Raw genomic sequence first — 13,247 nt, forward strand, 5'->3', positions numbered from 1 at the left:
GACCATCCTGGGAGATCGCTGTGAAGCAATCTAACTGGTTTCCACTTTGATAAATTGATATTATTTTATGTGCCCATGCCATCACAGAATATATTTTTGTGGCATATATATTTTTTCAGAGTGCCTGGAAGGGCTGCAAACCTCTCGTACATAGTGTGTGAATTACGTTAGGTAAGCTGAAGAAGATGTGTTTGGATTGGGTTTTTTTCTCTTTTACTAGCAAATCACCAAATATATCACAACTTAATTTTAATATCCCCAGAGTTCCAAACTCCTTTGCTACATAATTCAGGATCTCTACTTTCTCATCTTTGAATATTAATAATCATGGCTTTGACCTTACACCACTCCATATGTATATTTTCTTTTTCCTACGGCATGCTGTAGATTCAATAGAGTATTAAATATGTTGTTTTAATGTTGCTTGAGTCAGAAGGATATTTTTGTATAGATAATATGGATTGACATTCAAAACTTAGTGCTATGCAGTGCTAAAAAGCACAAACAGAATGTCATATTTTCTCTAAAACCTGAGAAATATTTTTACACTTTCACAAATAAATGGACAGAATTATTTACAATTGAGTTGAAATAAATGTAAGCTAACTTTAAAACAGTTTTTACTAGCATATCATATTTGACAGCAACAAAACAGATGAAATTAGTACATAGTCATTATCTTCTATCATTCTTGGTGGGGGTTTTTTAAGTGATAGGAGCACTTTGGCTACATGTATCACTGCAAATTATGCACTATTTTGTTGTTTAAGCACTTGGTGGTTATTTAAAACTTGTGCTGCTTTAATTCTTTCTTCCCACATAGGAATACTGATGAATCTTCACTGTTCTCCGATCTTGATAGCAGCATGAATAGCAAGTTCCCAGTTTGGCTTCAGCTCTGAAACTACTGAATATATCTTCCCCACTCCCCAACTCAATCCCCACCCATTGACCCACTGTTCAGACTAGTCCTTATAGACAAGTGGCCTCAAGAAACTCATAGCAAATATGTTTTGTGTGGAATTTTGTCTATAGAAAATGACTGGGTAGACAATGTTGGAAGTAAGGATGCACAATATTTATCTTCCTGCCTTTGGAATTATAATGCAACATTTGCAAACATAGGTCCTTAGTGGAAGGCAAAGTGAAATAATTTTAGGAGTGTGTGCATTGCAATGAATCAAAGAAAATGGGAATGTCTTGGACAGGGCTAAAGTTCTCCAAAGGTACAGAAGAGAACACTAGAGAAAAAGAAAAACAAGGTTCTCTTTAAGGACAATGCATGGAAGTAAGTGATCCATTAAAAACAGAGCAATTAAAAGACATGGTGGCAGCAGAATTTAGAAACAAGAATTAGTCTTTCTCTCTCCCTCCAAAGACAATTAATAGCCGGCTAAGTGAAACTTGCTACTGACACTGTAATAGACCTTGAAGAAATCCAAGAAGCATCTTAAGAAAGAACAGCTGTGACATGATGGTAAATGATACCCTGCTGAAGGGTACTGAAGCATCTGTGTGCAGTCTCAATAAGACCTTGCAGGCAGGATATGTATTGCCTTTCAAGACCTCACAAAGAGATTACCAAAACTGACCATAAATTATACTTAGTTCATGTGGAGATGAATATTATATCCAGAAGAGAACCTAGAAGAATATCTGAATACCGCAGGTGTTAGTATGTAGGTCTCTAGTTGTTCGGGTTTTCTCCCGCGTAGAATTGGAGATGTCTTGGCGACGTTTCGATGAAGTCACATTCGTCATCTTCAGGCTGCTGCTGACTACTTCAGGTTTGGTGTTTCCAGGAGTAGTGTGGGATCTTGGCTGTTTGTTCCTTATAACTGCTGGTAAGGGATTAAATTTTAACTGCCAGTAGGGGATTAAGTTTTAACTGCCAGTAGGGGATTAAAACTGATTGAATGGGGGCTTGGGTGTGTCTTGATTAGGTGGAAGTGTGTCATTATTTGGTGGAGGGGTGTTCTGTTCTGATTGTTTGGGGGGTTGTGTTTCCTGTGAGGGTAGGAGGGGTTTTGAAGAGGCTGATTGTGCTTTAGCAGTCTGGCTTCTGGTTCTGGGTCGTGCCTCCTCATCAGTTTGTGTTTTTGGTTGTTTTCTTTGTGGATGTTTTTTGGTAGTATTCTGTGTGGCTATTGTGAGTGTGGGCCTGGTCTCATTCTTCATGTTTGGGATTCGTTTGTTAATGAGGGCGGGTTTCCAAAGGGCTGGCAGGCGGGAGGTGTCGTCTCGCCTGTTCATGCTATGTGGGTGTTTTTCTATTTCGATTGCTTCCCTGATTATACGGTTGTTGAAGTGTTCGGCCTTGGCGATGGTTCTTGTCTTATTGAAGTCAATTTTATGTCCTGTGGCTTTGAGGTGTTGGACCAGGGAAGAAGTTGGTTCTTCTTTTTTGATTGCATTTTTGTGTTCTTCAATGCGTGCACTTATTCTTCTGTTGGTCTGTCCGATGTATGTGGCGGGGCAATCAAAGAAGCCTTAACAGCTATCCAAAACAAATACAACCCCCCCAAACACATCCTGGATCTAACCAACCACTGCCTATCTAACACATACTTTCTTCACAATGGACAAAGATACAAACAGATGGAAGGAGCACCCATGGGATCACCCCTCTCACCTGTCATTGCCAACCTCTACATGGAAAACTTTGAAACCCAAGCTCTAGAAAAATCTGATCACAAACCTAAACTCTGGCTCAGATATGTAGACGACACTTTCATAATCTGGCCACATGGGAAAGAACAACTGGACATCTTCCTTACACACCTCAACAGCCTACACCCCAAAATACAGTTCACCATGGAAACAGAAGTAAACAACCAACTCCCTTCCTGGACGTCTTAGTCTACAGGAAATCTAACGGCTCCCTAGGACACACCATCTACCAGAAGAAAACACACACTAACCGCTATCTGCACGCACTCTCACACCACCACCCAGCCCAGATCAATTCCGTAGCCAAGACACTCATCTCCAGAACAAAATGCCTAGCTGATGAACAACACCTAAAAACCGAACTACACACTCTCACCAACGTACTGACATCCAATGGATTCCAAAGAAATAAGATCACCAACCTAATCCAAAAAGAAACCCCCACTAAAGTCCAGGACAGAGAACAAGAAAATGGAAAAGCCCTCCTCCCATACATAAAAGGCACCACAGACAAAATCAGCAAAATCCTCCGCAAACACAACATCAAGACAGCATTCTGCACAGACCCGAAAATATCCACCATCCTAAGAAACCGCAAAGACAAAATTGAATTAGAAAATCAAGGAGTATATGAAATCCCATGCACTACTTGCCCCGCCACATACATCGGACAGACCAACAGAAGAATAAGTGCACGCATTGAAGAACACAAAAATGCAATCAAAAAAGAAAAACCAACTTCTTCCCTGGTCCAACACCTCAAAGCCACAGGACATAAAATTGACTTCAATAAGACAAGAACCATCGCCAAGGCCGAACACTTCAACAACCGTATAATCAGGGAAGCAATCGAAATAGAAAAACACCCACATAGCATGAACAGGCGAGACGACACCTCCCGCCTGCCAGCCCTTTGGAAACCCGCCCTCATTAACAAATGAATCCCAAACATGAAGAATGAGACCAGGCCCACACTCACAATAGCCACACAGAATACTACCAAAAAACATCCACAAAGAAAACAACCAAAAACACAAACTGATGAGAAGGCACGACCCAGAACCAGAAGCCAGACTGCTAAAGCACAATCAGCCTCTTCAAAACCCCTCCTACCCTCACAGGAAACACAACCCCCCAAACAATCAGAACAGAACACCCCTCCACCAAATAATGACACACTTCCACCTAATCAAGACACACCCAAGCCCCCATTCAATCAGTTTTAATCCCCTACTGGCAGTTAAAACTTAATCCCCTACTGGCAGTTAAAATTTAATCCCCTACCAGCAGTTATAAGGAACAAACAGCCAAGATCCCACACTACTCCTGGAAACACCAAACCTGAAGTAGTCAGCAGCAGCCTGAAGATGACGAATGTGACTTCATCGAAACGTCGCCAAGACATCTCCAATTCTATGCGGGAGAAAACCCGAACAACTAGAGACCTACATACTAACACCTGCGGTATTCAGATATTCTTCTAGGTTCTCTTCTGGATATAATATTCATCTCCACATGAACTAAGTATAATTTATGGTCAGTTTTGGTAATCTCTTTGTGAGGTCTTGAAAGGCAATACATATCCTGCCTGCAAGGTCTTATTGAGACTGCACACAGATGCTTCAGTACCCTTCAGCAGGGTATCATTTACCATCATGTCACAGCTGTTCTTTCTTAAGATGCTTCTTGGATTTCTTCAAGGTCTATTACAGTGTCAGTAGCAAGTTTCACTTAGCCGGCTATTAATTGTCTTTGGAGGGAGAGAGAAAGACTAATTCTTGTTTCTAAATTCTGCTGCCACCATGTCTTTTAATTGCTCTGTTTTTAATGGATCACTTACTTCCATGCATTGTCCTTAAAGAGAACCTTGTTTTTCTTTTTCTCTAGTGTTCTCTTCTGTACCTTTGGAGAACTTTAGCCCTGTCCAAGACATTCCCATCCCAGCCTGAAGATGACGAATGTGACTTCGTCGAAACGTCGCCAAGACATCTCCAATTCTACGCGGGAGAAAACCCGAACAACTAGAGACCCATATATATATATATATATATATATATATATATATATATATATATATATATATATAATATATATATATATATATATATATATATATATATATATATATATATAATTTGTGCTGATAAATAAATAAAGGGAGACTAGTATAGATCTATTTCAAGCTATTTAGCTCTCATCAGCTAGCCATACCCTTACTGGAATTCTAACCTGTGCTGTATTGCAGTTAGCTTCCTCCCATAATTGGGGCTTACCAGGGGTTGTGACTATATATATATTCAGTTAGATTACCCTGTTAATAACTCAGAATATGAAAAACAAAGAATAAATGAAATTACTTTTATATAATTATATAGTTTCCTATATAGAGCTAGGATGGCTCAGTGATTAGAATGCAGTATTGCAGGCTAATTCTTTGACTGCCAACTGATGGCAGTTTGAGTCGTACAAGCTCAAGGTTGACTCAGCCTTCCATTCTTCTGAGGTCAGTAAACTGAGAACTCAGATTATTGGGGGCAATGCGGTGACACTGTAAACCGTTTAGAGAGGGCTGCAAAGCACTATGAAGCAGTATATAAGTCTAAGAGCTATTGCTATTGCTAGGAAAAGTACAGCAAGAACAATGCTTGGTTGCAGTGCAATTAATTACTGAATAACATCAATTACATAATCTTGTGCTCATCAGTTTTTACTCTAAGCGCTGATGCAAAATAAATGTTACGGTAGAGAACCAGAAGAACTTTGAAATGGACTTAAAGAAGTCATTGAGGATAAATGGGGAAAGCGTCTGCCAAATATGGAGAAATGGAAGAAAACAAACTGGATTTCAGAATAAACCAAGACATGAACTGCAGATTAGCACTTGGTATAGTGATGGCGAACCTTTTCGGCACCAAGTGCCCAAACTGGAACACAAATGTACATGTACGTGTGTGCTGGAGCCCCGGAAGCTCAAAGACCAGATGACCAGTGTGCGTGCACATGCGCATGCTGGCCAGCCGGTCTTCTGGTTTTGGCGCACACATGTGCACCAGCTTGCTGGTCTTTGCACATGCCAGAGAGCCAGAAACCTGAAGACCAGGTGGCTGGTGCATGCATGCGCACTAGCCAGCTGGTCTTCAAGCTTTTGGGCTCCAGCATGTACATGCATTCCGGTTTGGGCACTCAGTGCAGAAGAGCAGCTGGAGATGGCATGTGTGCCCACAGAGGGGGCTCTGAGTGCCACCTCTGGTATGTTTGCCATAGGTTTGCCATCATGGGTATAGTAGTTATGAAAGCCTTAGAAAAGGTATTCAGACTCCGTGATATGTCTATATCTACAAAGATCAAAATAGTGCAAGCAATGGTATAGCTTGTATTACTCTATGGAAGTGAAGGTGGGACAACAAAAAAGCAATGAAGAATATTGGTACTTTTGAAGGTTTCAAAAGGTGCTCACCAAACCAAAAAAGATAGCTTAAAATTATTTTGGGATATTCTCATATAGTATACAAAGCATCATATGGTGGACTGACTTGAATATTTAGAATACTGGTTTTAATAAAGGTTGAATAAAGATATTGCTTGTCATCTGATGAATTCAGTTAACATGCAGCTGACTGTCATAGCAAGATTTATTTATGAATCAAAATGTGTTTTGTGGCAATTCAGATAAAAAAAGTGGCTACTCCCAGTTATGACCCTACCATTGTATATGTATCTGACATAATTTCAATGTTATTATATAAAATTATATCCTGTATTGTTAACATCTCATTTGACTAGTCCAGTCTGGCAGAATTTTCAGTTTAGATTGACAATAAAATTGTAAATCTAGGAACAATTCCAAAGATGAGGTCAGGATAAATAGCAAGCTTTGTTTTACAGTTCTTACACAATCTTTTATCCAAACTACCCAAGAAAGAAAGCTTTTTTTTTATTTAGTAGTCTGGAAATGTCATTAAAGAATTTCATTTTTTTAATATATATATAGAGAGAGAGTAGCTCTTCAAAATACTATATCATCTAAATGAACTTTGTAACCCTACATTTAGTTTTAATAGGGTTTTTACCATATCAGTTCTATCTAAAATAAAACAACACATAAGCTTTCATTGACAGAGTATTCTTTGCATATGTAAGCAATTAGGAGTTGGATTTCAATACTGCTCTAAAGGGATAAAAATATTAACATAATGCATCTAATTAAGAAATCTGAGCTAATTAAATTTTGTAGATCTATTTTTTCCCTAACATATGGTGAGGTGCTTTTGCATAACAAAATGCATTGATCTCATCCCACAATATGAATGACAAGCTTAGGATAGAGTACTCCTTCAATCCGCAACTTCAAATTAACCATTATTAAATTAGCATTTTAATGCTGGGTTATAATTTATAGAATGTACTTGGGAAAGAAAACTGTTTTGATCTGTGTATATTTTACCATGTCACTTATCTAAACATCTTCCATCCTTACAAAGATGAAGAAAACAAAATGACATATTTTTTTCAAGGATAAAGTCACCAAATTGCTGTACAAAAGACAAATGATGTATATTATTTTTTTTTAATCCCACTAATGACTGGGGTAAATTAGGCTTTTAAAATAATTAGGCTACAGATATGTCTAAAGAGTGTAATTGTGTGAGAAATCATTGACAAATCTGAATCTTTTCACCATGGATAATTGACTCACTTAAGTGGTGATGTGAATAAACTTGCTACAGCAGACATTAAAACTGAAAGTATGCATAGCACCTTGGATCTGACGAGAAACTGAAGCATCCGCGGCCTTTCAAATATTATCTGAGGTTGTCATCCCAGACTACTGACTGTGGCAATAACTGGAATCCCAAATCCAGATGGAGGACTGTAGTTTTTTATTTAATTGTTTTATTCAAGTTCTGTAGCTGCCCTTCTCAGTCTAATATTGCTTCTGGAGCAGCAAACAATATGGCAATTAAAACCTAAAAGCACAAATAAATATCTTTTCCCCACCTAAGTGATCCATGGCACTGGAATTGTTTCGAGTCGTATCTAACTGACTTTATGATGAGTCTCTTCAATTTATTTCAGCTTACTGTTTTCGAACATGCTTTCACAAATGCATATTCACTGTATAGCAGTACAATTTTTTTTAAAAAAAATACAGATGCAGTGTTAGTAATACCTGACATCATCTCACTGTCAAACTCCATGTAGCTCCCAAACCAAAGAAGCAAGAAACATACAAGTTTCAGAAAGGCATCTTTAATGCTAGCCTGAGGTAAAAACATAACCCTGAAAAGAATAAGTGTAAATCCCCAGTCAGACTCATGGTGAGTTGTTTAAGGCAGATCTTGTTGAAATACTTTATTCCTAATGTTGTCACTTCAGGGCTGGGTTAATTCTTCTCACCTAAACTGTACTTGTCCTCGCTTTCAGTGCAATATTTCCATTAGAAAGAATGCCAGGAAATTCATTACATTTTGAGAAATAAGAAAGCTATCTTATCCATGCTTTGCCTGGCCTAATATTACCCGCTTCAGCTGGTCCTTTGAGAGACAAGATTTGATCCGTGCAATTGATTTTGTCAAAATGACAAGCAAAGGCAACTAACTCACAGTTTAGTGCTAGATACCTAATTTATGCATTTATTTTCTTTTAGCATATGACGTACATAACCAAGCAAATCTACACACACACACACACACACACACACACACAAATCTTTTCCTATCTAATCTGTTTATCTACTGGCATTTTTATATGCTTTTGAACTGCTAAGTGAGCAGGAGTTAGGGTAAAATGATGGAGTTCACTCTGTAACGTGATGTCATGGGCTTGAACTGGCAGAGTACCAACTATCTGTGGCCTGAGGCTGATTGAGATTAACAGAATTGGAAGGGACCTTTTAGCTCATGTAGTCCAACACCCCACCCAAGCAGGACACCCTACATCATTTCTGACAAATGGCAGCCCAATCTCTTCTTGAAAGCCTCCAGTGATGAACGTCCCACAACTTCTGAAGGTCAGCTGTTCCATTGGTTGATTGTTCTCACAATCAACCAATGCTGGCCATTAAAACTGCTGTGCCATTGCACCCCGTTACTAGATTCCTAAAAAACATTTTCTGATGAAGACTAAAATGGATGTTTAACTTGCATGAAGGATTTTGTAGTTCTGATTAGTACTAGTACATTTAAATTTCATTATGTTTTCCATTAGATAGTTAGGCTTTTTCCAATATCTTGCAAAATGTGGCTCCTATTGAATGAGACTTTCAAGATTTTGAACTTAGGGTATTATACAGTATACATAACTGAATGAATAAGATGAAAGAAACATGTTCCCCTTTTTCCCCTATGAATTGTTCGCCGCCCTGAGTCCTCCCGGAGAAGGGCGGCATACAAATAATAAAATTCTATTCTAAATTCTATTCTATTCTACATTCATCAAATAATTCAATTAATTAATCAACAATACTTTATTTTTACTTCCATTTCACTAGTCAGTCAATTTCAGTTATACCACTGTTCCACAGAAATAATATCTACTTGCAAATTAATACTGCAGTATGGCCTTATCTGAAATAGTAAGAATATTCCTGATAATAAAAGGATGTCATAAATATTATGGAGTTTCCCAAAAGGAGTACATAAACATATTCCTTCCAAATGTCATTTTATACTGATTTTGTGCCTTTACAAAATTTAAATGAAATTCTTCATAACAATAATTTTATTATATATTAATATATTGAAATAAATATTGATTGGATAACTAGTTCAATGTATGTTATTTTTGTTATACAATTAAAATCTAATGAAAAATCCACCCAGATAGGGTACTTTGAAAAGCAAATTGTACATTTGTGATGCAAGGACCATCAATTCCTATTGTTCTATATTTGGCATAATTAGAGATTAATAAGTATAGATAAATAACTGATAACATCAGATTTCACATGAATTGAAAAGTGAAAACAATGGCAATCAGATCATAATAACTATAAATTTCTAATGTTTTAGAAAGTTAAAAAACAAAATGAAGTCTTTATTATCCTTCTAGTATGAAAAATATAGTAAAAATACAGTATATATTTTAACTGTAACAACATTATATCCTGTTAATGAGTAGCTAAAACAGGCAAAATAATAAAATGTAACTGATTCATATTATACACAATTGGGGAAATTTGAAATTTGCAAAATACTTGTCAAATTGAAACTGATTTCCAAATTCCTGGGCTAGGTAGACAAGAAACTATTAGCATATCTGTTGTGGCCCAGCAGGAGCAGTTGGAGCTGCCACCAGACTCCAACAGCAAGAGGCCCTATGAGTCGGCTCTGGAAGATGTGGAGGATTCTGGACAGGGTTCCAACTCCGAGCAGGGTGCAGAGAGGCTGGTTGGCCACCAGGAGGCGAGTGGGGAGGAGACAAGGCAGTGTGGTCCTGATGTCATGCATTGGAGCAGTGGGGGGGAGACAATGGAGTTGGTCCTGGATGCCCGGCACTGGAGGGCTAATAGGCGTAAAGAACAGTTACGCAGTTACAGGAGATAATTGAACTCAGCTAGTGGTAATTAGGTTCCTCTCAAGACTATAAAAGGAATGGCTTTTCACAAGCTCATTGCAGGAATCAATGTATTTACTAGAGTTGGAGAAGCTATTGTGGCTATCTTGGCAGGCTGGATTGCTGCCAAGGTCTAGTCTCTGTGTTAATAAATCCTTGAAGTATCTTGCTTTGGTGTGTGAAGAGGGGGGTCAGAACACATATCTATGGTGTAATCAGGCATAAAGTACACAAGAGGTGTATGAAATAATCCCACTACTTTTCCTTGATCATTATTAATTTCATTTTTTTTTAAAAAAAGTATGTGGATTTGTTATCTTGGAGAAGCATTAAACTATGCAAAGTCAATCTAATTAGTAGCAATTAATTACCTTTTAGACAACAGCTGGAATATTTATCTAACATATGTCTAGATGTTTTAAACAGTATAATTGAGTTGATTAAGTTGGTGGTCAGAATCTCAGCTCACCCACAGAACTAAAACTGATCACAGATTTTCAGAATAGTCCAACATTAGTAGCACCTCTCACTGAACAGATCATTCATACTAGACACAGTGACCCCCTCCCCAAAATATGGATGTTATTCTATGCTATGCTATGCTATCTATCATCTATCATCTAGCTTTTTATACATACATACTTACACACATACACACAGACTGAATTAGATAGAGCCATTTAGGAAGATGCTATAAATAATAATTAAACTTAAATCACAGTTCACCCAAAGAAGTAAAAAAAGAAACAATTTTTTTAGTGAACTCTAAAATAAATTTATGAAAGCATATCCAGTCCAATAATCTTCAGTAAACTGAAGCAAAGTTAAAATGATATCACTAAACTTCAACAAACAGATTCAAGTAGGATTCAGTTACACAACTACAACTACGGCTAGTCCTTGATTTGCAATAATTTGTTTGGCAACAGTTTGAAGTATTAACAGCACTGAAAAAAGAAGTGACTGATCTTCACACTTATGACTATCACAGCATCCCCATGGTCATATGAGCAAAACCTGGGCACTTGGCAACCAATGTATTTACAATGGCTGTCACATTTTAGGATTATATGATTGCTATTTGTCATCATGGTTTTCCAACAAGCTATGCCAATGAGGGAAGTCAAATTCGCTTAATGACTGTTTAGTTCACTTAACAACTGCCGTGATTCACTTAACAACCATCACATAAAGGTTGTAAAATTGAACACAACTAATTTAGCAACTACCTTACTTAGCAATGGAAATTCTGATTCCAATTGTGGTCATAATTTGAGGACTACTTATATTGTTTTACCTAAGCTCACTAAAATCTTGTTCAGATGAAATCTATAGGATGTTTACATGAAACCATTGGGGGAGGGGGAATCATACACATTTGTGCTATTTTCCAGAAGGAATTTGCTACCATTTTTAATACAATTGATTTCACTTACCATATTGTGGGTGGTTCAGAACCTTCTATTTCCAGGTAATCATATTTCTCTTCCATATGAAAATCTGTAAAGATGAGTGAGATAGTGTCTCCGGGTTCTGCCACAATTGTCCACGTACAGTCTGCATTATTGTGGTACTCATTTGGAAAATTAGGACTAGAGACGACACCACTGGATCCCCTCATTGTTCCTCCGCATGCGTCTTCCGCTATCAAAGAGAACAAATGGGAAGTATACATCAGAAGAAAGTAAATGGAAACAGGTATTTGGTAGCTTATGGTAATGTAATTAACAGAATAGAATAGAATAGAATAGAATTCAATTCTTTATTGGTCAAGTGTGATTGGACACACAATGAATTTGTCTTTGGTGCATAACTTAAGAACTGCAGGAAGAAGAGATTAATAATAAACCAGGCTAACTTCATCAACTTTTCTAAGAATCAGCTTTGTTAGCATCCTCCCCCCCCCCCAGCAATTATTTTACAGCTATTTTATAACATGCAAAAAAGAGAAAAGCAAGACAAAATGCAATAGGCATTTATTCCCCTCTCAACTGCTTCTCTTCTTGCTTATCGTCTTAAGAACTGAAGTCTAATGTTGCTTATTTTCCTCTTGATTCCATTCTTTTGTGCCAGATATTTTAGACAGTCATATTCAAGTCATATAAGAATGGTGTAGTAGCCTAGAAGTGGAGCTCTTGCTTCAAAATCAGGAGGCTAGATAATGGCAGATATTTTTCTCTCGGGGCACTATGAGTAAATATCAGGTGTGAACCCTGCATTGGCAACAGGAAGGGCATCCGGCTAGTAAACACTCAATTCCATTCAGTTGACTCGACTCCATCCCGATGAAAAGGATTACAGGGTCATTAAAATACATGCATGCATACATATCTTCGAGACCGTCTTCTGCCGCACACCTCCCTAAGACCGATAATATCGCACAGGATGGGCCTTCTCCAGGTGCCATCAGCTGGACAATGCCGGCTGGCGACGCCTCGGAGTAGGGCCTTCTCTGTTGCCGCTCCGGCCCTATGGAATGAGCTACCCCCAGAGATCCGGACCCTACCCACTCTCATGGCCTTCCAAAAAGCTATTAAGACCTGGCTATTCCGGCAGGCCTGGGGCTGTTGACCTCTGGATTGAGGTCCAGCCCCGCTTAGATTGGGTGTATGTTGTGTCTTTTTAAATTTGTCGTGTTTCATCTGTTTTTAATTTATTTTAATTTCTGTTGCTGTAAGCCCCCCGGAGTCCTCCAGGATTGGGCGGCCTATAAATTTAATAAACAGTTAAACAGTTAAACAGATACATACATACACACATACATACATACGTACGTACGTAAATGTTCCCCTTGCACATATGTGCTAGTAGTTCCTGACTCTAGGGGGCAGTTCTCATCTCCATTTCAAAGCTGAAGTGCCAGCACTGTCCGAAGACGTCTCCGTGCTTATGGCCAGTGTGACTAAATGCTGAAAGCACACGGAACACTATTACCTTCCCACCAAAAGTGGTTCCTATTTTTCTACTTGCATTTTTATGTGCTTTCGAACTTCTAGGTTGACAGAAGCTGGGACAAGTAATAG

General features: G+C 38.2%; 1 protein-coding gene across 1 annotated transcript in view; it reads right to left on the reverse strand.

Moving 5' to 3' along the window:
• CSMD3 (CUB and Sushi multiple domains 3) overlaps window positions 1-13,247 on the reverse strand; it is a 791,530-nt gene that overhangs the window by 438,561 nt on the left and 339,722 nt on the right. Inside the window, 1 exon segment of the mRNA XM_032222292.1 lies at window positions 11,661-11,868. Within this exon segment, the coding sequence (XP_032078183.1) occupies window positions 11,661-11,868 (208 nt within the window).

The sequence above is a fragment of the Thamnophis elegans genome, chromosome 8, assembly GCF_009769535.1.
Source record: "Thamnophis elegans isolate rThaEle1 chromosome 8, rThaEle1.pri, whole genome shotgun sequence".
Classification (NCBI taxonomy): Eukaryota; Metazoa; Chordata; class Lepidosauria; order Squamata; family Colubridae; genus Thamnophis; species Thamnophis elegans.